The sequence below is a fragment of the Podarcis melisellensis genome (assembly GCF_964234715.1).
Source record: "Podarcis melisellensis genome assembly, chromosome: 16".
In the NCBI taxonomy this organism is placed as follows: domain Eukaryota; kingdom Metazoa; phylum Chordata; class Lepidosauria; order Squamata; family Lacertidae; genus Podarcis; species Podarcis melisellensis.
The window spans coordinates 29,507,054-29,534,064 of record NC_138533.1 but is presented as its reverse complement, the minus strand read 5'-3'; the positions used below and the strand labels follow the sequence as shown (position 1 = coordinate 29,534,064).

Here is a 27,011-nt window from a genome sequence, read left to right as displayed (position 1 = left end):
GCCCTCAAGACAGCCATGTAATGTTATTACACCCACCCCACGGCAGCCATTTTGTCTTTTGCTATGACAAGACAGCCATTTTGTGTTATGCCACACACGCCACGGCAGCCATTTTGTGACTGGCGGCCACGACACGGTCTCAAAATGTGCCCACGGACTTTAAAAGATCAAGAACCCATGTGTTATGGATAGTAATTTAACAGAGTGATCAATGACAAAGAAGCATGGTTTCGGGTTTTTAGAACTTTTAGTTTACTTCATTGATCAGTTCAGGTAGTAAACATTATATTAATAATAATAATTATAATAATTATAATTATAATTTTAATAAAATGGATATGTTTAAAAGGTTCTGTTCTCTTTGATCACCATGACCAAAAAAAAAAAAAAAAAGTTCAACAGAAATGTACAAAACAAACAAACGAAAAAGCGGTACGGAACAGAGCAAGGCAAGGCGGGTGTCACAGAAGCAATAGCAACAAGCCGCAGTTTACAACATGGCTGCAACGAGTGAGGTGCGAGGGGAAGCCTGAGAAAGGCAAGAGGTCATCACACAGCACAGAGAACAACCTTCCCCACCTCCTTCCAGGAAAAAAGAAAAAAGAAAGGCATGCGGAATAACTTGTGAGAACAAGCACAAAGCGTGTACCGTTGAATAGCAAACCACCGTTTGTGGGAGCAAATCAGGGTATTGGCACAGATATTGGCTCAGCACCTCCCTGGTGAGGCACAGTCTACCTTGGACCTCTCCAACCCACCACCCACATGCTACTTGTGGAAGTTGTGGGCTTGCATCCCCATTGAGACTCTCCTAAGAACATTTAAGAACGGCCCTTGCTGGGTCAGGCTGGTGGCCCTTCCAAATCTAGCATCCCATCCTCACCACGGCCAACCAGACACCCGTGGGAAGCCCACGGGCAAGACCTGAGTGCAACATCACTCTGTCCTCCAGCGACCCACAGCGGCTGGTTTTCAGAAGCACCCTACCACCCACAGCGAAACCATTGCCTCGAGCACAGCACAGGGAAAAGCAGAGAAGCGTACCTCCCGGGCGGTTGTAAGGAAGTGCAGAAATGTCCAGGCCAACCTAGGAGAAGAAAGCAGCAACTCCATCGGCGTCCTTTGCTTTCAGCGGAGGGTGGAGAAACCGGTGACCCTCCAGCTGTCATTGTTGGGACTCCAGCTCCCATCAGCCCCAGGCAACATGGCCAACGGTCAGGGAATGATGGGAACTAGAGCCCAGCAATGGCTTGTGCACGGTCACAGATTTCACCATCCCCAAGTTGCAGTGCTCAGAAACTGGAGCGGGAGGACAGAGAAAAGCAGGGTGGGCCTTAATTAAACCCACAAGCCCCGCTGCGGATATCCTCTGATTTTAGCCATACTCCAACAGCTTTCTAATAAAAAATAAAAAATAGGAAAGGGGTGCAAGGCCAACACAAAAGATAAGAAGGCTGGTCCCCAACTGCCTGCCTCCTGCACTTCAAGCCAAACCATGTGTTGCAGTTAGGGATGGAAGGATTTGTCCATTTGAGGTCTCTCCATTTCCCATTTTTCCAAACTTAAACTCAATTCTCCACATCTCTGCAGCAATTTTAGCTTTAAAGAAATCCTCATGAAAGTTCTTCAGCATTTCAGTGTGACTTTCGCCCCCAATAAGTATCTCTGCGTGTGGAGTTTTGACACATTTTTGCAAAGCCGTTTCTCTTGATATGTGAATTCTACTCCCAATAAAATATTCATTTTTATGCGCTTTCATAAATGTTGTTTGGTTGGAGACCTGAGCCATAAAACTTGGGTAACTCTGAATTTCGAAGGATTCTGTGCTTTGCTTCTCAGAGTGTTTCAGAAACAGCAAATTTGATGGATTCGGAGTTAAATGAGTACAGAATTGAAATTCTCCTCCATCCTTAATTGCAGCCCATCGGGATTCATGCAGATGCACCACGGGCCATGGACCTTTCCCATAGACAGCTGGAGAATGGCCAAATGGACTCTACTCTGGTCCACCTGTGCGTATTAGGGTGTAAGGCAGCTGTCCTTAAGGCAGTGTTTCTCAAACCTATTTAAAACTCAAGACATCCACCCCCGTTTCTGGGCTCCCCTTCATTTAAAGACAGACCAAACCATCTATATTCCATTTGCCAATGAGCACACAGACCCACGCTGAACGTGCTGCTATGAGCTAGGACAAAGAGCCCCTCCCATTTAGAGGCGGGGCCATAATTTCTATCCAATTATATTTCGCTTCAGCCCATTCAACAATATTTCAAAGCCCCTGGAATGTTTCCAAAAGCACAGGAAGAAGGAAACATCAGAAGAAGAGTGTCACCTTTCATTGAATCTCAGGGTTGTATCCAAGGTACCTGTGGCTCTCCAAGCTGTTGTTGGACTACAACTCCCATCAGCCCTGGTCATTGACCATGCTGGGTGGGTCTGATGGGTGCTGAAGTCTAGCAACATCTGGAGGGCCACCGGTTCCCCAATCCTGCCATAGCATCTCATACCTTCTTGAAAGAAGCAGTGGTGGCAACATCAGGAAGTCTCCAACTGCCCCAGGATATTCTCCCTCCATTGAGGTTCCAATGAGCTTCTGTCCCTCAGCTGGACAACATTGGCTTTTAAGCTCCTGTCTTTAAGGCAAGCCATAGGGCATGGCTGGGGAGGCTGTACCCGTCCACACGTTGCTGGACTCCAACTCCCATCAGCCCTGGCCAGTATGGCCAATGGCCAGGAAGGAGAGGAGCTGTAGTCCAGTAGCATCTGCAGGACCACAGAGGCCCCTCACCACTCCTGCAAGAGAGCATCTCAGCCTAACAGTTGGCCATACAGAAACCCAGTGGGACACTGCTGAATTTCAATTTGTCGGACAAATAGCTGGAGCTGAGATTACTCTGCATGTATTAAAGAGCTTGCCAACGTCACAGTATTTGCATTATCACCAACACTGCTTTGTCCATTGTTCACGGTGTCCTGCCTTGTTCATTGGTTACTGTAACTATGTTGCTTTCAGCTAATCATCGCTGCCTGTTCTTTTGACATTCCATTCCCTGCTGACCTCATTCATTCCCGCAACGCTGTGTCTCATCCGCACGCTTGCCAATTTAGGATACACTCAATGCATCTGATGGAGTGGTCCATGTGGCCCACAAAAACGTATGGCGTAACAGATTTATTAGTCTTTCAAGACTCTCTGCTGGTTTTGCTCTAGCAGGCTAGCTCAGAGAGTTCCCACAGTTATGTAGCAGAAACAATGAGCTTTAGATGTATGGCATGTACACAGCCTAAGCAAGGCTGTGGCCTGGTCATGTGGGTTGCTTGCTGTCCTTTGAAGTACCACCTTATCAGGAAAGCCACACAGCCTGCAGCTTTCCTCACTGGATGTGAGGCTAGCATGAAAGACACGCAGAATGAGAACAGAGCCGTGGCTGGAGAAGGCAATCCTTATCTCTTGCCAACAGTTCCCTGTGCCTTCCAGGATAAAGGGGGTTTCATGGAACTTGTCACCCAGACTGGGGCCCCAAAGAAACAAGAGACAAGGGCTGTATTTATACCATGGTTTTAAAGCCCTATGATGCCACCTTAACATGGTTTCCTGCAAAGCATTCTGGGAGTTGCTTAAGGGTTCCAAGAGTTGTTAGAAGAGACCCTATTCCATGCACAGAGCTATAATTTCCACAACCTGGGAAGGTAGGTCACCTAGGAGAAGGAAAACTCTGGTCCTAAAACTTTGCTGCCTTGCATCAAAGGAGAAGAAAAGGCTAAGGAGTAAGGTAAAAGGTAAGGTAAAGGACGGTTAAGTCCAGTCAAAGGTGACTATGGGGTTGTGGCGCTCGTCTTGCTTCAGGCTGAGGGAGCCGGCATTTGTCTGCAGATTTCCGGGTCATGTGGCCAGCAGGACGAAACCGCTTCTGGCACAACGGGACACCGTGACGAGTGCCAGAGTGCACAGAAATGCTGTTTACCATCCCGTCGCAGAGGTACCCATTTATCTACTTGCACTGGTGTGCTTTCCAAGTGCTAGGTTGGCAGGAGCTGGGACAGAGCAACCGGAGCTCACCCCATCAAGGGGATTCGAACTGCCGACCTTCCAAGTGGCAAGCCCAAGATGCTCAGTGGTTTAGACCACAGCACCACCAGTGTCCCTGTGAAGAGGGACTGGCTGTTAAACTGCTATGAGAATTGTAGCTCTGTGGGAGGAACAGGGGTCTCTTAACAACTCCAAACATTTACACTTCCCAGGATTTGGGATGGGTGGGGGAGATGAAGGCTGTTAAAAGTTAGAGCATTATACTGTAGATATAGAGGCAGCTTTAAGTAGAATCTGCCTGCCATTTGCTCCAGCTCCTTCTGCAATTGGCCACTCTGCCTCCACCCAGGGCAGGCTTGCCCATGAGCTGAACCGAAGCAGATGCCTCAGGTGGCAGAATGCTGTGAGATCTCATGAGAGTTCCACAAGATTTCACCAGAAGCCATGACAGCTACACAAAAACAAGGCCGTAGTGGTAGGGGGTGGCAGGGGAGGTGTGGCAAGAAAGCTTTGCCTCAGGTGGCGAAACAGGATGAACCGCCCCTGCTTTCACCCCTGCCAGTCCCAGTGGGTACCAGCAACTGCTGTCCCCTCCACCATTGCCCCATACGGGAGCTGATGGGTTGATTCTTGGGAATAGGACACAGCCGGACATTGCAGCTAAGAGCAGTAAGCTAACTTAGGGGGTTCAGGGTAGGCCTCACGCCACACACAGCTCTGTCCTCCAACACCTCAGCACCATTTGCAACACACAAACAGATTCCGCCTGAGGCAGCAGCAGTCATTACGGCCAATGTCAGGGCCGGCCTTTCCTGAGCACAACCATGAGACTCCCCAAGACGCTCTGTGGCTCATCTCAATTTCCTCCAGGCTTTAGCCAGGTGGAAGTGAGGTATAAACTAGGGCTGCAACTTGGGACCCTGAGAAGTTTCACTTTCTATAAGGAAAGAAGGAAGCCTGCAGGTTGGTAGACCTGTCAGAGATGTGGTTGAAGACACGCTAGGAGTATTTGTAAAGAAGAAACAAACATCTAGGGGCTGATTCTGCCATGCCCCATGTGCTTGCTGGGCCCGATGTGAGTTGTAGCTGAAGTCAGCAGGTCGGCAAAGGCTGTCCCAAACTTGGGTCTCCAGCTGTTACTGGACTACAACTCCCATCATCCCCAGCTAGCAAGACTGGTGGTCAGGGATGATGGGAATTGTAGTCCAAAAGCAGTTTGGAGAAGACTGTCCTAAACGAAAGTGTGGCACATCTAAGGGCAACATGCTATAATCTGCTTGTTTTTCTGTTTAAGATGGGAGGCAAAAGATAGAAACAGAAAGAAAGAGGTTTCACCCCGCTCCCTGCAAAGGAGGACGATATCTTTTGATAGGGATATATTCGCATTTCTGTTGTGACAAGTTGCTCCTGTAAAAAAAATATCAATTTCTAATCAACACTTAGAAAACAAGGAGCCCCATCTCTCTTTTGCATTCGAAAGCAGGGGAGGGTGAAACTTGTGGCCCTCCAGAGATAAACTACAACTCCCATCACCCCTAAACATTGGCCGTGCTGGTTGGGGCAAGTGGGAGTTGAAGTCCAACAACATTTGGAGGAGCAGGAGGTTTCCCAGCCTGTCCTAAAGGGAGAAGAAGGGTAAAAAAAGAGCAAAGAAAGCAGAAGGAGCCCTGTAATTTCAAATTAAAAGGTAGGCCCTGGATACGAGAAAGCTGCAAAAGCTGCACAACACATTTCCCTCTCCCTGGGAGCCTCTGGCCTCTTTCCGGAGCATTACACACTTTGCACAGAATTTAAGTTTCCTTGTTGCAGAATGTGGACTTCTGGGAGCGAGGTGTATAAATAATCTCTGGCCATAAGACTGCCAACTGCTAGCGACAGTAGAAAAAATTCTGCCTCCCCTATTCAGATCTCAGCTGGTTCCATCTGTGATGCCATACACCCTATAGCCACATCTCCTCAGTTCATGCATGTGTAGTTTGCTCTCAGTCTCACTGCATCATGGACTTCATAGCTGTAACCTTGTGAGCGTCGGGTGCTGGCCTCTAGACTACAAAACCCACGATGCAGCGCAACTGAGCACAATAAGAAAGACTCACGCTAACTCTTTATGCAGCAGACATTTGCACGGTGGCCCAGACTGAAGCAATGCATATTTCTAGAAGCCCACAACCACACAACACAATCCCAGGTTAGCAGAATACCATGTTTTGCTCCCATCCCAAGTCCATTTCCGGCTGGGATTTTTTAGATCCCTAAAAATGACTTGAGACATTCACTAGAGGAATCCACTGGACAGCGTACAAACCAATTAACACATTTCTCTAGGAATCCAAATTTGCTCCATGGATGGTGAGAGACGAAGCATGGGCTGAGCGTGCCAAGATGATGCTAAACCTCAAAGTAACTCCCGCCTTGCAGATCCTTACCTCTGCAAGAAGTCCAACAGTTGTACATCACTCAATACAACTCACCTAAAACAAGGGCAGTGGGAGCTGTTTATTTACTAGGATCCCTCGCCAGCAGGTCTTTTAAGTCCTTCCCCCCGTAGTGCAAAAAAGAGCCATGAGATTCTTAGTAAAGATATCATCGTCATGTCAGGAATGTTTTGAGAAACCATCAAAGAACGCCACACACCCAACCATCCTCATCCTCTCAAAGCGGCTGGTGGGGAGAGGACCAAGGGATATCCTAGGCAAGAGGTCAGGCTGGTTGGTGCTCATGTCAGCAGCACTTGGTTCAGAGGTATCGTCGGCCTTCTTGCAAAAGCTTGCCGTGACCTCAGAAAGTTTGAGGACAAAATGGAGGGGTGGGGAGAGCTGGAAAGAGGAGGAGGAGAAGGGTCACAGCACCTTGGTTAGAAGTAAACAGTTAACGTGCATTTTACACAAGAGTCCTCAAAATCCATGTGCCATAGAAACGGTGGTTGGTTTGTTGGTTGGTTTTAAATACCAGAATGCTCCTTAATAACAGTTTAGTACATCTAGGAAAGAGTGGGGACAGCAGGGAATATCCCGATCGTGGAAGAGGTCCACAGCAAGCGACCTCTCTCCCCTCTCGTCTTCCCGCCTTCCCACTAACAGACGTTGCTACGATCGAAATAGAGCAGGGTGTAGCTGACATGGTGTCCTACAGCCACTGCTAGACTGCCAACTTCCTGTGATGGGCGTTGCAGTTCGACAGTGTTTGCAGGGCACCACGTTGGCTACCCATGAATTAGAGAGACGGAGGGAGGGAGGGAACGGGTGCCGCTCTTGCTCACAAGTCTCTTTGTTTTTGTTTTGTTTTGTTTTGCAACAGGAAAGTCCTTCCTAAAGCATCTGCGATTCCAGCTGAACTGCAGACAGTGACAAGGATGATCCCTTCCTTCGCAACTTCCATCCCAGCTTCCTTTTTTCACTGGTCTTGCATCTGCTGTTTCATTTTCTGCAGCATCTCTTGCATTCTACGCAACTGTAGGAAGAAAAGAGAGGGAGCAGGGAGAGGTGACGCTGTTTATTTATTACTTTTCCAGCAATATTCTGTCCCCCACCCCTGCCGCCAGGCTGCCCCCCATTTCAAGGCAGATTATATTTCTACACTGCATCATGGGCTTTGTAGTCTTCAGTGGTATAGTACAAGCCCCTGAGTCCTAAAAGAAAATGGTGTTGCTGAACTTGTGCAGTGGAGTAAGGAATAAGACCTCCAACATCTGACTCTGAGTACTTACACGGCCAACAATGGAAAATTTGCGCTTTCAGGCAGTGCAAAAGTCCACTCTTACCTAGAGACATGAACCCGCCCCACTCTCATTCTGACTGATGGGAACCTGGTGTTTACATTGCTATTGGAGGCTGCAGGTTAAATGTCAGCCTCCTTCAAAAACAGTTGACTTTGGGATTGTACCTATTGGACAGTGCCTGTGCCGTCACTGATAACAAAACGATACACACTTATTACCAACACCAATGACTGTGGAAGTTCTGAAGACTTAATATAAGTGAAGTTTTCTTCTTCTTCTCTTTTTTTTCTTAATATACTTTCCTAAGTATGCAAATATGCTTTGGGTTAACTGATGAGCAAAGGGTGCTGGACCAGAAGGTCCGTTGGCCTGATCCAGCACGACACTTGATCCTTTTTCAAGATGAGAGTAAACAATGGTAGGGTTGCCATATTTGAAAAAGTAAAAACCAAGACACCCGAAAAGTTGTTCAGCCTTTTTTTAGGAAGACCCCAAAATGGTTGAGCTTTTCTTTAGGGGACCACCAAGATTGTTGAGGGGGTTTTTCTTACAAAAACACACAAAAACGTGATTTTTCAATTTGCCTAATAATCATAATTAATTTATACCCCACCCATCTGGCTGGGTTTCCCCAGCCACTCTGGGCAGCTCCCAACAGAATTGATGATGATGATGATGATGATAATGATAACAACAACAGCAAAACATCAGACATAAAAACTTCCCTAAGATCCAGGACAAAACGCCGCCTTTCAGAAATTCCTTCTAACAATGGCAAAGCGCTCCAGCACACGACAAAACTACCACACCCTCCCAAACAGCTCCAAATTCAAGAAGAAGATAGCTAGCTTGGGCGATGTCTCAAGAGGGACCAATAGCGAAATGCTTCCTTACCTCTTCATCTTTCATCTTGATCAGCTTCTCCGTTTCCGCATCCGGTGTTGGGAGCGGCAAAATCGGAATGGGACTCTCTATCCTGTTATCCTGAGTCAGCTTGCTAAAAACATAAGCAGGAGAAAAAGGGAGAGGGAATGAAGCTGGGTTTCATTAACTCTCCAATCCAGGAAGTTGCTTTATGGCAGCCGTGGTGAGTCAAAAGTTCTCAGAAGACACTTTTCTAACAAAACTTCTTTTTCCCACTACCATCCCAGAAAAAAAGAACGTCCCCCTGCAACATTTATCCATTCATTCACCAACAATCTTGGACCTGCCGTTGTTTGGGAGCTCCAAGCACAACAACAGAAAATCAGTACAAAGTTTAAATCCGTGGTTAAAATCAGTGCAATTTTTAAAAGGTTCAGTCTGCCATCTTGATTCAAACTAGTGTCCCATTGTATCAAAACACTGGGGGGGGGGGGGTTGAAGAAAACCTTCTCCATAATTTCAGGAACCGCCATGCAAAATTTGGTTGAAAACAGTGCAGGCTTGAAAGGTTCAGTCCACCATATTGATTCAAAATGGTGTCCGATTGTGTCCAAACATGGATGGAAACCTGCTCCTTGATTTCAAGTGCCACCATGCAAGATTTAGTTACAGGTAAAGGTAAAGGGACCCCTGACCATTAGGTCCAGTCGTGACCGACTCTGGGGTTGCAGCGCTCATCTCGCTTTATTGGCCGAGGGAGCCGGCGTCCAGCTTCCGGGTCATGTGGCCAGCATGACTAAGCCGCTTCTGGAAAACCAGAGCAGCGCACAGAAACGCCGTTTACCTTCCCGCCGGAGCGGTACCTATTTATCTACTTGCACTTTGACGTGCTTTCGAACTGCTAGGTTGGCAGGAGCTGGGACTGAGCAACAGGAGCTCATCCTGTCGTGCGGATTCGAACCGCCAACCTTCTGTGGTTCATGCCCAAATGCATAGTGAACAAATGAACAGTTTTCCAAAATATATAGTTGATTCACTCATGCAGCCAACCATCAACTTTAAATCTCAATCTGGTTTAAGTAGATAACAGAAATCACTGGGTTAAAGCTGACCAAATGTTCAGCAGTAGCATTATTATCAATTTATGATGGGGTGGAAGGTTCTCAGGCTATGGAGGACTTGCTCACAAATTTATTGACAGCTGCACAAATTATTATAGCTAGGAAGTGGAAGGGGCAGGCAGAATATAAAATGGAAGAATGACATAAAGAGGTGTGGGATATAGCTATGAATGATAAATTCACATGTGCCATTAAGGTAAGACAGGGAATATGCAGGATAAATGATTTTGAAGAGATATGGAGGCTGTTTGTAGAATTTGTACTGTTAAAACGGAAAGGGGTCAAACCATCGCGAGCGGTGTTGAAATTTTGGGAGGTTGGGTAGTTACAATCGAATGGTCTCGGTGGTGGGGTGTGCATTTTCATTCTTATTTATTTATGATTATAAATTATAAATAAATTTCAATCTGAACCAAATGGCTGGTAACAACAAAGAAGAAATAAACAAATAATAAAAAAAGATTCTGGTCCCCTTGTTTTAAGTAAAGGGCTGAATTAAAGAGAAACAGAGGCTCCACCACTGAGCTATGGCCCTTCGCTGAAATGCTGCATGACACATTTTCAGAAGAAAAATCATCCCACTTTCAGAAGACGTTTGCCACACAACAACAACAGCTCTAAGCATAGCTGTCAACTTACAGATTTGACAATAAGGGACCAGCAGCCTCGAAAATAAGGGACCAGCAGCCAAAATAAGGGATTTTAGTCAACCAGCAGCCAAATGAAGCCTCAAGCAGTGGTTCCCACAGAGCAGCAAACCGGCAAAGGGGATGCAGCAAGGAAAACCACCGTCACCTCTCCGCTGGGAAGCGCTGAGCAAAGGCGAGTCCCCAGGTAACGCGGCCGATTTGATTGGTACAAGGCATGCAAGCTCCACCCCCCAGGCGTTCTTAGACTCCTTATTGGGTGAGCAACGCAGCCAAGCAACACAGTTGGAGCCTCCCTCCTCCCTGACCGGCAGGGAGGGAGGGAGAGGAGCTGCTTCCTTTGAAACCTGGGAAATTTAAGGGACATCATCAGTAAGGAACAGCAGCAGGACACGGCACTGGGATAAGGGAGTTTCCCACCAAATAAGGGACGGTTGACAGCTATGGCTCTAAGGGCTGATTCACACAGACGCATTCATCCCTTGAGAGATGAACCTCAGGTGAACCCTACCTGGTCATCTGCTGGATGCACTGCGCCCGATAGTTCTCGTAGTGAACGTCGCAGGTGACGTCCTTCAGGTCGTGCATGTGCGTTCGGATGAGCATGTTCCGCAGTTTCACAAAGTCACAGTGCGCCTGGTTTTCCACTGAGGAAGCAGCAACAACAGACATTGTTTGGCACACAGCAACAAACAAACAAATCTCGGGTAAGGAGGGGAATGTATGCACCAGAATCACCCTTTACATCCTTATTGTATTCAGTTATTTCAAGCACACACACACCAGTGTGTATGACTGTAAAAGGAACTGTGTTGGAGAATAAACGTGACAAGCACAGCTAAGCTGTGGTGGAAGGAAATCCACCGGTTAGCTCATTTCAGACACATTCCTCTGACATGCCTAGGGGAACCCATGAAAAGAAATATGCAATTTCAAGGGGATGCAGGGTTTTTAATTGCATACGACACATGTGTGCATGTGCGTTTGTGTGTGTGGAGGCTGGTCCCTGTTTAGGGAAGCTTTTAATGTTTGATGCATTACTGTATTTTAATAGTTTGTTGAAAGCCGCCCAGAGTGGCTGGGGAAGCCCAGCAAGATGAGTGGGGTATAAATAAATTATTATTATTATTATTATTGTTGTTGTTGTTGTTGTTGTTGTTGTTGTTGTTGTTGTTGTTGTTGTAGATGAGGCACTTTGCAGACACCAGTGGAAGTCACCAAAGGAGCCACTGCCGCCACAGGTCCAACACTGAGCTTCGCATCCTTACAAATTGCTAAGTCTCCAATTAGTTGAGATGCCATTGTTCCATATCCCCTCTCTAAGAGATTGGGAACATACACATGGCCCAGGGTTATGCTCCAACACTAGCCTGCCAGAGGCCTCTGAAGCAGGGGAAGGGAGAGATCTGGCCCCTCAGGTGTTGTTGGACTACAGTTCCCATCATCTCTCTCTACTGGCCATGGTGGCTGAGGCTCATGGGAGCTGGAGTCCACAGCATCTACAGCAGGGCAGTCCAACCTTTCTGACCACGCGGGCCGCAAGAGTACTTTGACACATTACCTGCGGGCCACGCACTGAATTTAATTCTCACATCATAAATGAAAGAGTTTGCAATATAGTTAATACTATTTAATATACACAATTAATATATTTAATTGGATGACTCTGATCTTGAGGTTGGGGGAGATTGTTTTAAAAGCTTCCCCAGCCAGCACATTCTGAGTTATTTGACCATTGGCTCTCTGAATTCCATTGATGCTGCTTGCCATTTTAGCATATCGTGTTATAGTGGTACCTCGGGTTAAGTACTTAATTCGTTCCAGAGGTCCGTTCTTAACCTGAAACTGTTCTTAACCTGAAGCACCACTTTAGCTAATGGAGCCTCCTGCTGCCACCGCACCGCCAGAGCCCGATTTCTGTTCTCATCCTGAAGCAAACCTCTTAACCTGAAACACTATTTCAGGGTTGGCAGAGTCTGTAACCTGAAGCGTATGTAACCTGAAGCGTATGTAACCTGAGGTACCACCGTATTTATATCATGCTGCTAGCACTGTGGTTGTTACGCGCTTGTTGCCGTTACTTGCTTAATTGTTTGCTGGGTTTCGTTAGCTGCTTTGAGTGCCCCCGTTGGAGGGGAGGAAAAGCAGGATATTATTTCATTTATTTATTTTAAATATATATATATATATATACCCTGCTCTTCACCACACCTGGGTCCTAAATCTCCTTGCAAAAACAAAAACATACGATATATAAAATTTAGAACATGAATTAAAACACCGGGAGATTAAAACAGCATTTGTAGTGGTGCAAAGGTCTCCTGAAATAAAACTGCTTTCACCTGGTGCCTGAAACCTACCAGAGGCAGCAGGTGTGCTGGGTTCCTCCCAACATTGTGGGTGCCCAATGCGTGGACATGACTGGTAGGAGCCCCGACGCACCCTGTGAAAGGTCCGTCAGGGCCTGTTGCGACTGCGACAGGCTCCGTCAGGCCCTCCCGCTGCTGCCACAGGTTCCAACAGAGCCTCACCTGCAGTGGGAGGGCCCATCAGAGCTCACTGCAGTCAGATTAGGGTCCGCTGGAGCCAAGGGTACCATCTCGCCCTCAGGACTGTGGGTGCCCGCCGCCACCATGCAGATATGTGACGTCACACGCACAAACCTGCACATGCAGGACACTGAGGTCCAGTTCCAAAGGCCTTCTGGCAGTTCCCTCACTGCGAGAAGCGAAGTTACATGGGACCAAGCAGAGGGCCTTCTTGGTGGTGGCGCCTGCCCTGTGGAACACCCTCCCATCAGATGTCAAGGAAATAAACAACTATCTGACTTTTAGAAGACATCTGAAGGCAGCCCTGTCTAGGGAAGTTTCTAATGTTTGAAGTTTTATCGTGTTTTTAATATTCTGTTGCGAGCCGCCCAGAGTGGCCGGGGAAACCCAGCCAGATGGGCGGGGTATAAATAATAAATCATTATATTAACATTACAGTGGACGCTCGGGTTGCAAACGTGATCCATGCAGGAAGCACGTTCATAATCCACAGCGCCATGTCTGCGCACACGCAGGTCGCAATTTGGTGCTTCTGCGCATGCGCAAAGCGCAATTTAGCGTTCTGGTACCTCCGGGTTCGGCGCAGTGCACAACCCAAAATCGCGCAATCCAAAGCATCTGTAACCCGAGGTATGACTGTATTACATGTGCGTGTGACGTCACACATCCGTGTTGTGCTGGCCGGTGGTGGCTCTTCTCCGCATTCAGTGAGGCATCCTATTTCTGTGGGGAGGGGCTCAGCGAGACGCTGCCTCCATATCTGACACACACACACACACACACCCAGAAAAGGGTGCCTCACTGGCTGGCTGCAGAGCGTGGATGCCTTCTCATTGACTCTGTGGGTGCCCAGCCCCCAGAATTATATTCTTGTGGGTGCCCAATCACCCACGGCCGCCTGGAATTGGCTCCCATGACTGGAGCCCACCCAGCTGTGGAATATTGAGGGGGCCCGTTGAATTTTTTTGTGGATGCCCAGGCACCCACAGCACTGCAGAGATGGCACAGTGAGAGGCAGCGAATGTCTGACTTCTAATAGTTCCATAATGCTGGACCCACCACACTGAAAACACGACTCCTCGTTGACATGAGTCGTGCTTCTGGTCCATGGGGGACTGCTAATAGCAGAAATCGGAGTAGAAATAAATAGTATAAATAACCGAGGCATGGGCTTTCTGCTCTGGGTTGGCTCTCGGAGGTAGAATGCCCCTGAACCAGCAGGTTCCATTTAGCTAGGAGGACCAAACAGCTTTTCAGAGACCCAACATCCAGGACTCCCATCTCGCTTCCCAGGAACACAGCTCACCTTCCACGATTCCCCAAGGGTAGAGCCGCCCTCGTACCCTCTGACCTTTGGCCTCAACCACCGTGTTGCTGCCGATGACTGCGAAGGGAGCACTTTCCTGGAACGGGAGGAGAGATAATTTCAGGGTTCATTGGACATGGTCAGACATGGACACAGAAAGAAGCTAGAGATCAGAGCAGCTGGAGAAGACCAGTGGAAGAAAAGAAGATTTAGGGAAGCAGAGTGAGGGATTCCTCAGTTTCCTTGGCCCAGGGTTCAACAATTCCCATCAGCTCCAACCCCTGGCCGTGTCAGTTGGGAGTGATGGGTCTGGGAGTCCAATAACATCTGGACGGGCAGATGTGGTCCATATTGCTTTAGATGTTTGCCTGACATGCTGAAGGAGGGAGAGGACCATGTTCACACATCAAGTGTGGGTATTACAGGATAACATTTGTGTCCAAATTCATATTTTATGATTCAACATATACTGTATTTTTCCGTGTATAAGACAAGGTTTTTTTAATTATAAATTGGCTGCTGCTGCGGCAATTGGATGGACAATTGGCGGCAGCTGGTGGCAAGCGGGCAGACGATTGGTGGCTTCGGCAGGCGATTGGCATTGGCGGCAATCCCCCCCATAAAAAAGCTCAACAACTCTGGGCAATCTCCCCCCCCCTTAATTCCTTAATTTGTAGTCCCCAAAAATAGGGGCCGTCTTATACACATGGGTGTGTTATACACCAAAAAAGACAGTACTTAACTAATGCACACTTAACAAATTTTCACGACCCTCTAGTGGCTATGGTGGAAGTAATGTGTTAGTGTTAACTCTGAAAGTGTATACTCAATTCTGACCAAACTAAGCCTGTTAATGTATATTTTGCTCTAGGAAGTTTAGTTGGCTCAGAACCAAGTATACACTTCCAGAGTTAATATTAAACACATTATTACTTCCGGTAAATGAGCCAGCATAGCTGCTAGAGGGCTGTGAAAATTTGTGTCCCAGGCTTTTAAAGACTCAGCTACAGTGGTAACTCCGGTTGCGAACAGGATCCATTCCGGAGGTCCGGCCGCATCCCGAGTAATTCGCAACCGTACAGAAACATTTGCACTAAAATGCTGGTGAATTTTCATTACGATAAAATTGCAAACTGATGTGAAAATGCGGGAAACTTAAGACAGACAAAATGAAAAGCTGAAACAACCCCAAATTGACAGGTTGTCTCATCCCTAACCATGACCAAGTATTATGGGAAATATTTTTGCCCCTTCCTCACCTTCAGCTCTCTGTCTTGTTGTTTGAAGTCCTCGTCTTCGTCAGAATCGCACTCAGGAAACTGGTAAACTTTAATTCCAAACTTGTCAATCTCCTCCCTGATCTGCACAGGAAGGAGAAAACAGGAAGAACACTCACACTACAACATAATACTTGGCTGGTGCCATAAAGAGAAACATTTAAAGCAGGTGTAGGGAAACTTTTCCAGTCCAAGGGCCACATTCCCTTTGGGGCAATCTTCCAGGGGCCACACACCACTTGCTTTCCACTACATCAGACCAACGCATAGCTGTCAACTTACAGATTTGAAAATAAGAGCCCAGCAGCCTCGAAAATAAGGGATCAGCAGCCAAATTAAGGGATTTTGCTATTGTAAAGAGTTACATACATTGGTAGGATTGACAGATGCTGTCAATCCGGCATGAGGCGGTCGTGGCATCACCGTGGCCACTGAAGCGCCGCCCTTCTGCGTCCCTCCCTATCCCCTCCTCTTCCTCCTCCCTCAGGCCGCCTCCTCAGCTGCCACCACTGCTGCCGCCTCCAGGCCCGTGGGCGAGAGTCTCTCTCCCTCCCCCCCTCTCTCGGGCGGGGAAGGGCCGATGGAACTCCTCACGCCAGGACGACGGTGCCAGCACGGGCACTCTCGCGCGGCGGAGGACCCTGAGCTGCTGCTTCCCTCCTAAGCCGGGTGAGCCTGAAACCCGGGAAATTTAAGGCACATCATCAATAAGGGACAGCAGCGGGACACAGCGCTGGGATAAGGGAGTTTCCCACCAAACAAGGGACGGTTGACAGCTATGGACCAATGAGCCCAGTATAACTACCTGACATTCAGAAGACATCTGAAGGCAGCCCTGTTCAGGGAAGTTTTTAATATGTGACATTTTAGTGTATTTTTCATTTCTGTTGGAAGCCGCCCAGAGTGGCTGGGGAAACCCAGCCAGATGGGCGGGGTACAAATAATAAATTATTATTATTATTATTATTATTATTATTATTATTATTATTATTATTTAGTCTGGGCCAAAACGGAAGCACACCCTCATCCCTACATCAGAGCATTGTTACAACTGGTTTCTTGCAAGCTGCTTTGAGAATCACATGACTGAAAGGCAAGCTACAAGCCAGCCTTCCCCAACCCGGTGCCCTCCCACTGTTTTGAGCTAAATTCAAGGTGTCACCATTTAGTACATGGGTCGTCAACATTTAGTACAAATGTCATGGGCTACTACTGCCATCTTCCCTGATGGTTGGCCACACTGACTGGGGCTGATGGGAGTTGTAGTATATGTAGAGGGCACCACACTGGCTACACCTATATTAAGTATGTCAAGTCCTCAACAGCTTGGGACCAGTTTACTTGAACTGCCTTACTCCACAAGTGCCCGCTTGACTACTTTGATCTATAGAACTGACACTTTCACAAGAGCTACGTAATGTTGATTCCACACTTGTAAACCGTCGATCCTTCGGTGTGGCAGCACCTACTCTGTGGAACTCCCTGCCCAATGACTGTAGACAGGCACCCACTCTATGTTATTTTTGGTGACTGTTAAAATGGTGCTTTGTTTAAGCAAGCCTATTCAGGCATGTCATTTTATTGTGTATACAGTCGTACCTTGGAAGCCGAACGGAATCCGTTCCGGAAGTCCATTTGACTTCCAAAATGTTTTCAATATGTTCTGTCCCCTCCCCCATGCTTTTCAACATCTACATGCAGCCGCTGGGAGAGATCATCAGGGGGTTTGGGCTGGGTGTACATCAATATGCGGATGATACACAGCTCTACCTCTCTTTCAAATCAGAACCAGTGAAGGCAGTGAAGGTCCTGTGTGAGTGTCTGGAGGTGGTTAGAGGATGGATGGCAGCTAACAGATTGAGGTTGAATCCTGACAAACAGACGTAATGTTTTTGTGGGACAGGAGGCAGGCGGGTGTGGAGGACTCCATGGTCCTGAATGGGGTAACTGTGCCCCTGAAGGACCAGTTGCGCAGCCTGGGAGTCATTCTGGACTCACAGCTGTCCATGGAGGTGCAGGTCAATTCTGTGTCCAGGGCAGCTGTTTACCAGCTCCATCTGGTACGTAGGCTGAGACCCTATCTGCCTGTGGACTGCCTGGTGCATGCTCTGGTTATCTCTCGCTTGGACTACTGCAATGTGCTCTATGTGGGGCTACCTTTGAAGGTGACCTGGAAACTACAACTAATCCAGAATGTGGCAGCTAGACTGGTGACTGGGAGCTGCCGCCGACACCACATAACACTGGTCTTGAAAGACCTACATTGGCTCCCAGTACATTTCGGAGCACAATTCAAAGTGTTGGTGCTGACCTTTAAAGCCCTAAATGGCCTCGGCCCAGTATATCTGAAGGAGCGTCTCCACCCCCATTGTTCTACCCAGACACTGAGGTCCAGCACCAACGGCCTTCTGGTGGTTCCCTCACTGCAAGAAGCCAAGTTACAGGGAACCAGGCAGAGGGCCTTCTCGGTAGTGGCACCCGCCCTATGGAACGCCCTCCCATTAGATGTCAAACAGAAAAACAACTACCTGACATTTAGAAGACATCTGAAGGCAGCCCTATTTAGGGAAGCTTTTAATGTTTGATGCATTACTGTATTTTAATATTTTGTTGGAAGCCGCCCAGAGTGGCTGGGGAAGCCCAGCCAGATGGGCGGGGTATAAATAAATTAGTAGTAGTAGTAGTAGTAGTAGTAGTAGTAGTAGTGGTACGTATACACCCAGGTATGCTGGCTGGGGTGGATGAGAGTTGTAGTCCAAAAATCTAGGAAGGCGCCAAGTTGAGGAAGACTGGTATAAAATCTTCTGAATGAATAAATGAATGAATGAATGAATGAATGAATGAATGAATGAATGAATCAGCACTACCACTGCTCACCCGCTCTTTTAGCTTCTTGATCTCAGAAGGAATGAGGCAGTCGGCTTTGGCAATAAGGGGAACAATGTTCACTTTTTCATGCAGAGCCTTCATGAACTCCACGTCTACCGGCCTCAGCCTGCAACAAAGAAATGCAGCGTTAGAAGGCAAACGATCTCTATTTTTCCCTGCACGCTAGCAAGGGGAACTTTCTGCCAAAAAAGGGGGGGGACAGGACTTCCTCTTATAACAAGTCCCTTTTCCTAGAAGGGCAGCTTGGAAATATTAGACTCTAAGCTTAATGGCTTTGTGGGGAACTTTCTGCTTCCTCTTCAGATCATAATGTGTGTGCTTATTTTAAAATGTAGCAATCCGGTCCCGTTGCGTCAGGGAGCCCCTCCTGGTCATTCTGTGGAGTGGCAGACTTCCAGTCTGCCTTAAAGTCCAGTACTGATGGCACCAATGCCCTGTGGCTCTTACTGTCTTATATCAGGGGTAAGGAACCTTCATCCCATGGGTCTAATAAGGACCATCAGGTCTCTCCCATTTGACCCACAAGCCCATTTGGGTCAAGCCACGCCCATCTGCCCTTCACCTGGTGCCATATTGAATATTCATCCTTACATTTTCCATTACAGTGGTACCTCAGGTTACAAGCACTTCGGGTTACAGACTCCGCTAACCCGGAAGTAGTACCTCGGGTTAAGAACTTTACCTCAGGATGAGAACGGAAATCGCACGGCGGCAGCGGGAGGCCCCATTAGCTAAAGTGGTGCTTCAGGTTAAGAACGGTTTCAGGTTAAGAACGGACCTCCAGAGCGAATTAAGTTCGTAACCAGAGGTACCACTGTATTACATCTGCATCCCACTGTTCCTCCAATAAGCTCAATGTGGATTTTACCCTCATAACAACCCTGAAATGTAGGTTAAGGCCAAGAGAAGGTGAATGGCCCAAGGTCACTGGAATTTCATGGCTGAACGGGGACTTGAACTCATGTCTCCAGGGTGCTAGTCCAGAACTCTAACCACTATGCTACACTGGTTTCAGGGTATGCGAGGCAGATAAAGGAACAAGCCCATCCCACCTTACCCATGGCCAAAGGGAGAGATGAAGTAAAGGCAGCAGTGCACCCGGTTGTCCTGGATGTTCTTCCGATTTAGGCCGCTCTCATCCCGGAAGTACTGTTCGAACTGCTGGTCAATGTAATCCGTGATGGCCTTCCAACTAGAGCAAGTCACAAGGAACAGATGGCAATGGGACCCCAGTTTAGATGGTACTTGGGGACAGAGGATAACACACATTAACAGAGGCGAGATCCCTTAGATCCAGTGTAGAAATCGCTGAACTAAATATTGCCTATCATAGAGAAAGAACATAAAGAATTTGCCTGTCAACAACTGCAAGGATGTTAATGGCTCAAAACCGGAACGTTACGTTACTCCCTCCTTGGGAACAACAGTTTGGGACTGGACCATAATAGCAAAAATATCTTATCTTTTCTAAGAGCAAGAATTGCAGTTCCATATCGAAACAAATTCTGGGAAAACAGGTTGCCCCTTATACAACGTTGTCAAGAAAATAATTACCTTCCATGAAAGCAAATTCAAGGAGGTTTTGAGTTTTTGCACTAAAATGTAAACATGGGGGGTAATATTACAGGTGTATGTTATTTCTTTCAGCTTTCACAGAGCTGCTGAAAGGGCTACTGAGAAGATATGCAAAGTGCTTTGCTTTGCTCTATGTGGGGCTGCCCTTGAGACTGACCCAGAAACTCCAGCGGGTGCAGAATGCCACAGCAAGACTCCTTATGGGGTCCTCACTGCGGGTGCTATACCAGCTGCACTGGCTCCCAGTGGAGTACAGGATCAGGTTTAAGGTGCTGGTTTTAACCTTTAAAGCCCTATACGGCCTAGGACCCTCGTACCCACAGGACCGCCTCTCCTGGTATGTCCCACAGAGGACCTTATGATCTTCAAACAAAATCATTTTGGAGGTCCCGCACCACAGAGAGGTTAGGCTGGCCTCAACCAGAACCAAGGCTTTTTCGGCTGTGGCTCCGATCTGGTGGAACGCTCTGTCACAAGAGACTAGGGCCCTGCGGGACTTGACATCTTTCCGCAGGGCCTGCAAGACAGAGCTCTTCCACCAGGCCTTTGGCCAGGGCACAGCCTGACCCCCTCCTCTGGCAAACATCACAGAACTCTAGCCCAATGGTTGCCATTAATCTGATTTGAATTGATTTTGAATTGATTTTAGAATGAAATGATTTTAGAATGTTGTATCATTTTAATGTTGTTAGCCGCTCTGAGCACGGCTTCGGCTGGGGAGGGCGGGATATAAATAAAATAATATTATTATTATTATTATTATTATTATTATTATTATTATTATTATTCACTTAAACCTATTTGCATATCTTATAGGCCAGTTTGCACTGGTATTGCAAAAGGCATACGAAAAGGGGGAAATGGTCTATTGGAGAGAAACCAGACTGTGTCTCACAATTTTCCCTGCAGCAGAGGTAACCAAAGCGGTGTGGGGGTAGAAGGAGAAGATGAGTTGAAGAGCTTGGATTTGATATCCCGCTTTATCACTACCCGAAGGAGTCTCAAAGCGGCTAACATTCTCCTTTCCCTTCCTCCCCCACAACAAACACCCTGTGAGGTGAGTGTGGCTGAGAGACTTCAAAGAAGTGTGACTGGCCCAAGGTCACCTAGCAGCTGCAGGTGGAGGAGCGGGGAATCGAACCCAGTTCACCAGATTACAAGTCTACCGCTCTTAACCACTACACCACACTGGCTCTCTTCCTCTCTTACTCTCTACTGAGTGATAGGACTCACCACTCAGTGTTGTTCACAGCATCTCCAAACCCTGGCGTGTCGACAATTGTTAACTTCAACTTCACCCCCTTCTCCTCGATGTCCACCGTGTGTTTCACAATCTCTACTGTCTGACTGATTCTTTCTTGAGATACAAAGATGGAAGAAAAAGAATAACGGAGGTTAGCGCCAGAGAGGTCCCTCCCCTACTCCAAATCGGCCTCACTATTTATGATTAGTTGCCAGGTCTCTCTCTCTCTCTCTCTCTCTCTCTCTCTCTCTCTCTCTCCTCTCCTTCCCCAAAATGGGATTCCCCTGCCTCCCACCCACCCACCCCAAAAAACGGGGATCCAGTGAGGTTGATTAGCTTCATGTCTGTCCAGGGAAAACTGGTGGAAAGGCTTGTTAAAAAAAAAAATAATGGAGCATATAGAAGAACAAGCCTTGCTAGAGCATAACCAGCATGGCTTCTGCAAAGGAGGAAAGATGTGCTCTTGCGCTCAGGTCTTGCTTGAGGGCTTCCTATAAGTATCTGATGGCCCACTGGCTTGACCCAGCAGGGCTATTCTAACACTCATAATTGTTCTAGAAGCTTTGAACTCCTAAGGAAACCTGTGCCCCTCCGGTAGTTGTTGGGACTTCAGCTCCCATCATCCCCTGACCATTGATGATGCTGGTTGGAGCTGATGGAAGTTGGAGACAAACAACATCTGGAGAGTCTTAGAGACCAACTAAGTTTGTTATTGGTATGAGTTTTCAGATCTGAAGAGGTGTGCATGCACACGAAATCTCATACCAATAACAAACTTAGCTGGTCTCTACGGTGCTACTGGAAGGATTTATTTTATTTTTTGGTTTTGTTTTGACTACGGCAGACCAACACGGCTACCTACCTATATCTAGAACATCTGGAGAGTCACAGATACTCTCCCCCCCCCAAAAAAACCCCTTCTTTTGAACATTCTTAGCTTGGCTTTGTAGAATTAGCTCCCACATCATCCATGCGGTTGATGCATCTATATCAATAGTCTTCAACCTTTTCAGATCCAGGCTCTACCTTTAACCAAAGCATGAATTTGCAGACCCACTTAATTTTTTACCATATATTTATATGGCGGTAGTACTGCTGTTGCTACTTACATTAGATCAGGTCGTGATCAAGTCATAACCTACCGGTTGAAGACACTATTATTGCTCTGCTCAGTAACAAAGAGGCAAAATTTCAAGCAACTGATGCTAGAAGCAGATCCCAGTTTCTCAAGCCTAGGTTCCACTGTGGCTACAAATCTGTGCCAGGGCTATAGCACTTCAAGCACAAGACAAGACACAGAATCCTAGCTGACAGCAACGGCAGGAAACAGCACCAGCTACTGGTCGGAGGTGTTGCCTGTCTGATCACGCGCAAATACCTTCGGCATTGAGAAGTTTTCGGTCTTTGTAGAGGTCTGTCAGGAACAAGCTGTTTACCAGAGTAGATTTACCCAGGCCCGACTCTCCTAAAAAGGGACAGGCGCAAATAACAGGTTAAAAGAACATCTTGGACAAGAGGTTTTCATGCTAAATTCCAAGATTATACATTTGTTACTCTTCAGGAATGGCACCAGGGAGGTAGATTATTGTCCCCCAAGCAGGAAATGTTTCCATGTAGAATGCTCTGTCCTTGGATTGACACAATATCATATCGCCACAAATCTAGTTTGTCTTGTTCACAATGCTCAAATAAGATGCTGTTATTTCGGCAGGGAAAGATTCAAAGTCATTGATTAGGCCAAGGACACACAGAGGGTGAACCCTGAGAGCCTGTAGAAGTGGACTATACTCAGGCCCCATCTACACTATGCATTTAAAGCAGGATTGTACCATCCTGGCTACCCCCAAAGAATCCTGGGAGCTGTTGGTTTCCTAAGGCTGCTAAGAGTGGTGAGGGGTCCCCTATTCCCCTCCCAGAGCTATAATTCCCAGAGTTCCCTGGGTCATAGCTGTCAACGTACAGATTTGAAAATAAGGGACCAGCAGCCTCGAAAATAAGGGATCAGCAGTCAAAATAAGGTATTTTCAGAGCACAGGTATGTTCAACTTCTGAGCCCCTACGAGCCAAAGGCAGAAAGCCCAACCAGCAGCCAAACGAAGCCTCAAGCGGTGGTTCCCACAGCACAGCAACCCGGCAAAGGGGATTCAGCAAGGAAAACCACCATCACTTCTTCGCTGGGAAGCAATGAGCAAAGGCGAGTCCCCAGGCAATGCGGCCAATTTGATTGGCACAAGGCATGCAAGTTCCACCCCGCAGTTGTTCTTAGACTCCTTATTGGATGAGCAACGCAGCCAAGCAACACAGTTGGAGCCTCCCTCCTCCCTGGCCAGCAGGGAGGGAGGGAGAGGAGCTGCTTCCTTTGAAACCTGGGAAATTTAAGGGACATCATCAATAAGGGACAGCAGCGGGACACGGTGCTGGGATAAGGGACTTTCCCGCCAAATAACAGACAGTTGACAGGGATTGATTGTTAAACCAATGGGCTGGGAAAACCTGAAAGACCACCTCCATCCCGACAGACCCTCCTTAGATCAGCACAGAGGTCTCCCTCTCTTGGTAGCTCTGCTGGGGGGTCTCACCTGCCACCATGAGGGTGAAATCAAAGCCCTTCTTCACAGATTTCCGGTGCACCTGGTTGGGGAGAGTGGCGAACCCCACATACTGCTTTTCGTGGTCCTGCAAGAAGGATAGCAGCAGCCATTGGTCACCTTCTTATTGCTGCTTTTAAAAACATTTAATTAGCTGTTTTACGGCTCCCCCAATCCAAAAAGGCAGAGAATCAATATCCTTACTGCAATAAATAAGGAAGTCGTTTTGAAATTAATTCAAGCCAATCAAAATGGAAAGGTTATTATTATTAATTGTTGCTGTCGTTTACGTTATACGCCACTTGATACCAGGCTTCTAAGCAGTCTACAAGTACAAAAACCAGCTGCGCAAACATGAAAATATAAACATCCATCCTTAAAACAATCCCATGAAAATATTAAAATGTAAACATTCGTAATTTTAAAAATGTGCAATGGAACAACCCCATTAAAACAGGAGACGCGGGACAAGAGGTGAAGGGTGAGATGAAATGAAATGAAACAAGGCTCCAGATTCAGAGGAAGTAAGTCAGTAGATTCCAAATATTGGGGAGACAAGGGTTTCAGAAACACACTGATGGACCTGGGCAGCCAACAGAAGGAGGTGAGTTCAGATCCTCAACAGGTCCATTGAAGCCCAGTTTCGCAGTGGTGGTGGCAGGCAGAATTATTTCCTGCTGCCACTCTTCCCACCCACCTACAACCCCTTCAAAAGAAACCCCACCCTTGGGAAAGAGATAGTGAAACAAGTGTACGAGATGAGTAGCTGTGCATGCAGATAGTTGAGCTGTACTCTGGGCCGGATTTAGGTTTGATGAGGCCCTAAGCTACTGAAGGTAATGGGGCTCTTTATATGTCCAGCTGTCCTTTGTCAACAACAAGTTTTCACTGTTTTTTTTATGTTGAATATATGCTATATGGTAATTTATGGACCTAAGGTAAAGGTAAAGGTACCCCTGACCGTTAGGTCCAGTCACGGACGACTCTGGAGTTGTGGCGCTCATCTCGCTCTATAGGCCGAGGGAGCAGACAGCTTCTGGGTCATGTGGCCAGCAGGACTAAGCCGCTTCTGGCGAACCAGAGCAGCACACGGAAATGCCATTTACCTTCCCGCTGGAGCAGTACCTATTTATCTACTTGCACTTGACGTGCTTTCAAACTGCTGGGTGGACAGGCGCAGAGACCAAACAACGGGAGCTCACCCCATCGTGGGGATTCGAACCACTGACCTTCCGATCGGCAAGCCCTAAGCTCAGTGGTTTAGACCACAACACCACTAGGTATCTAAAGCCATTTGCACATGTTGCCATGCAACCAGTCCATGCAGAATGTAGGCACCTATATATAGAAATGAGCAAACCAGTGGTATTTTAGGGAGCAGGCTAGCAGGCGGGGTCCATTACTTACGTCATAGGAGCCTAGACAACACAAAACACTGTTGCTGTATGTAGGTTTTATTTTATTTGTTTTTTATCTTATATTTTGGAAATGTACATCCAGTTGTTTTTTTCCTTTAATTTTTTTTGCCCCCCCAAGAAAGTGGGGCCCTAAGCTATAGCTTGTTTAGCTTATACATAAATCCAGCACTAGCTGTACTATACAGTTATTCACATATAACGTTCAACAAGTGTAGTCTCCGCACTCTACAGCTGATCAATACAATCAATACACATTGACACATGAGGTTTGTTCAGCCATCACACTGAACACAAGTACAAGCTGTCTCTACTGGTGTATCAGTGCTTGTGCGAAAGAAATGTCCGCTTATATTGATTTGTCCAGCTTGTACACAGGTTGAAAGTTCATACACCCACCAGATGTTACGTGTGAAGCACTGTACAAGTGAACAGGCTCAACTATTTGTGTACACGGGAGCACAGGTAGCACACTCGCTTAATGTAGCATGTGCAGACATTGTACATCTTCCGCCTCCCATTGGAAAAAATGCCCAAATGCCACCCTCTTTTCAACGTCTGCAAATAAAGTGGGGGAAGGGGAAGGTTAGGTCAGCTTGGCCTACACAAGCACATTTGAGAATCCATCTGACAACCTGAACAACTGCAAGGTGGGTGGGTGGATGATTGGCACAGCCACAAAGCAGTGACTGGAGATCAACCGTCACAGAACAACAGCTTTCCTCCCGTCTTAAGCAAGACACTTTACAAGCGGAAACTTGTAATCCAGAATGCGGCAGCTAGACTGGTGACTGGGAGTGGCCACCGAGACTACATAACACCAGTCTTGAAAGACCTACATTGGCTCCCAGTACGTTTCCGAGCACAATTCAAAGTGTTGGTGCTGACTTTTAAAACCCTAAACGGCCTTGGCTCAGTAGACCTGCAGGAGCATCTCCACCCCCATTGTTCAGACCAGACACTGAGGTCCAGCACCGAGGGCCTTCTGGTGGTTCCCTCACTGCGAGAAACGAGGTTACAGGATAACATTTGAGCATCCTGTTGAATGCTCTGAATGTATACTTTATATCTGTTATATTCTGGATTGTTTTATTTGATGTTTTAACGCGTTGTAAACTGCTTTGAGGTTTTTCTTAAAAATGTAAAGCAGTATTGAAATGAAATTCATGGTAAGCTGAGGACAGGGTTGAGGCCTCTCTGTTGAGGCAACTGCCTCATCAGGGATACACCCAGGAGCAGCTGAGAAATGTAGGACTGATGGACATGCCTTTTCAAAACTTGTAGTTGTATTTTTGACAATGAAGAGTAAGTTTTTCACTCTGGACATTCCTTGCCTGACAAGTGCCGTGTCACATTCCATGAGACCTGGCAGAACATGGTTCTTTGTACTACAGAGATACTGACTTCCTGGATATATTAATTAGAAATATTAATCTACATGATTAATCTAACATGATTAAATTTTAGACACCAGTGAAAATAATTAAAAGGAAGACGGGTCACAGGGCTGGTCATTTCTCAGTGTCTCCCGAAGAAGAACATTAAATGGATGGTGGACGGACAAGCGCTTTCTTAATGAAATACTCGCTGCACTGCCAAGCTTGGGAGAAAGATGGATTAATCCTGATTCTCTCTTTCCACATTAGAATGGTCGCTTGCGGCTGATGAATTAGAGGTTAAAGTGTTTCTTTAAGTAGATGTTTTAAGCGAGTGCAGAGTTTAAAGAAGTCTCCGGGGTCGAGCAAGATGAAAAGTCATTCGCGGAATTGGCAACTAGGTGAATGAGGGG

The 27,011-nt window shown here is 47.1% G+C and overlaps 1 protein-coding gene across 3 annotated transcripts in view; it reads right to left on the bottom strand.

Annotated features, from left to right (window-relative positions):
* Positions 1–6,219: 6,219 nt before the first annotated feature.
* SEPTIN5 (septin 5) overlaps positions 6,220–27,011 on the bottom strand; it is an 82,617-nt gene continuing 61,825 nt past the window's right edge. For all 3 annotated transcript variants that reach the window (XM_081893408.1, XM_081893410.1, XM_081893409.1), the window contains exons 3-12: positions 23,799–23,895; positions 22,598–22,684; positions 21,210–21,333; positions 19,459–19,593; positions 18,390–18,507; positions 15,495–15,596; positions 14,236–14,332; positions 10,892–11,027; positions 8,643–8,745; positions 6,220–7,480 (exon numbers count right to left, since the gene is read on the bottom strand). In XM_081893408.1, coding sequence (XP_081749534.1) covers positions 7,424–7,480; positions 8,643–8,745; positions 10,892–11,027; positions 14,236–14,332; positions 15,495–15,596; positions 18,390–18,507; positions 19,459–19,593; positions 21,210–21,333; positions 22,598–22,684; positions 23,799–23,895 — 1,056 coding nt within the window. In that variant the 3' untranslated portion in view covers positions 6,220–7,423. The remainder of the gene's footprint in view (positions 7,481–8,642; positions 8,746–10,891; positions 11,028–14,235; positions 14,333–15,494; positions 15,597–18,389; positions 18,508–19,458; positions 19,594–21,209; positions 21,334–22,597; positions 22,685–23,798; positions 23,896–27,011) is intronic.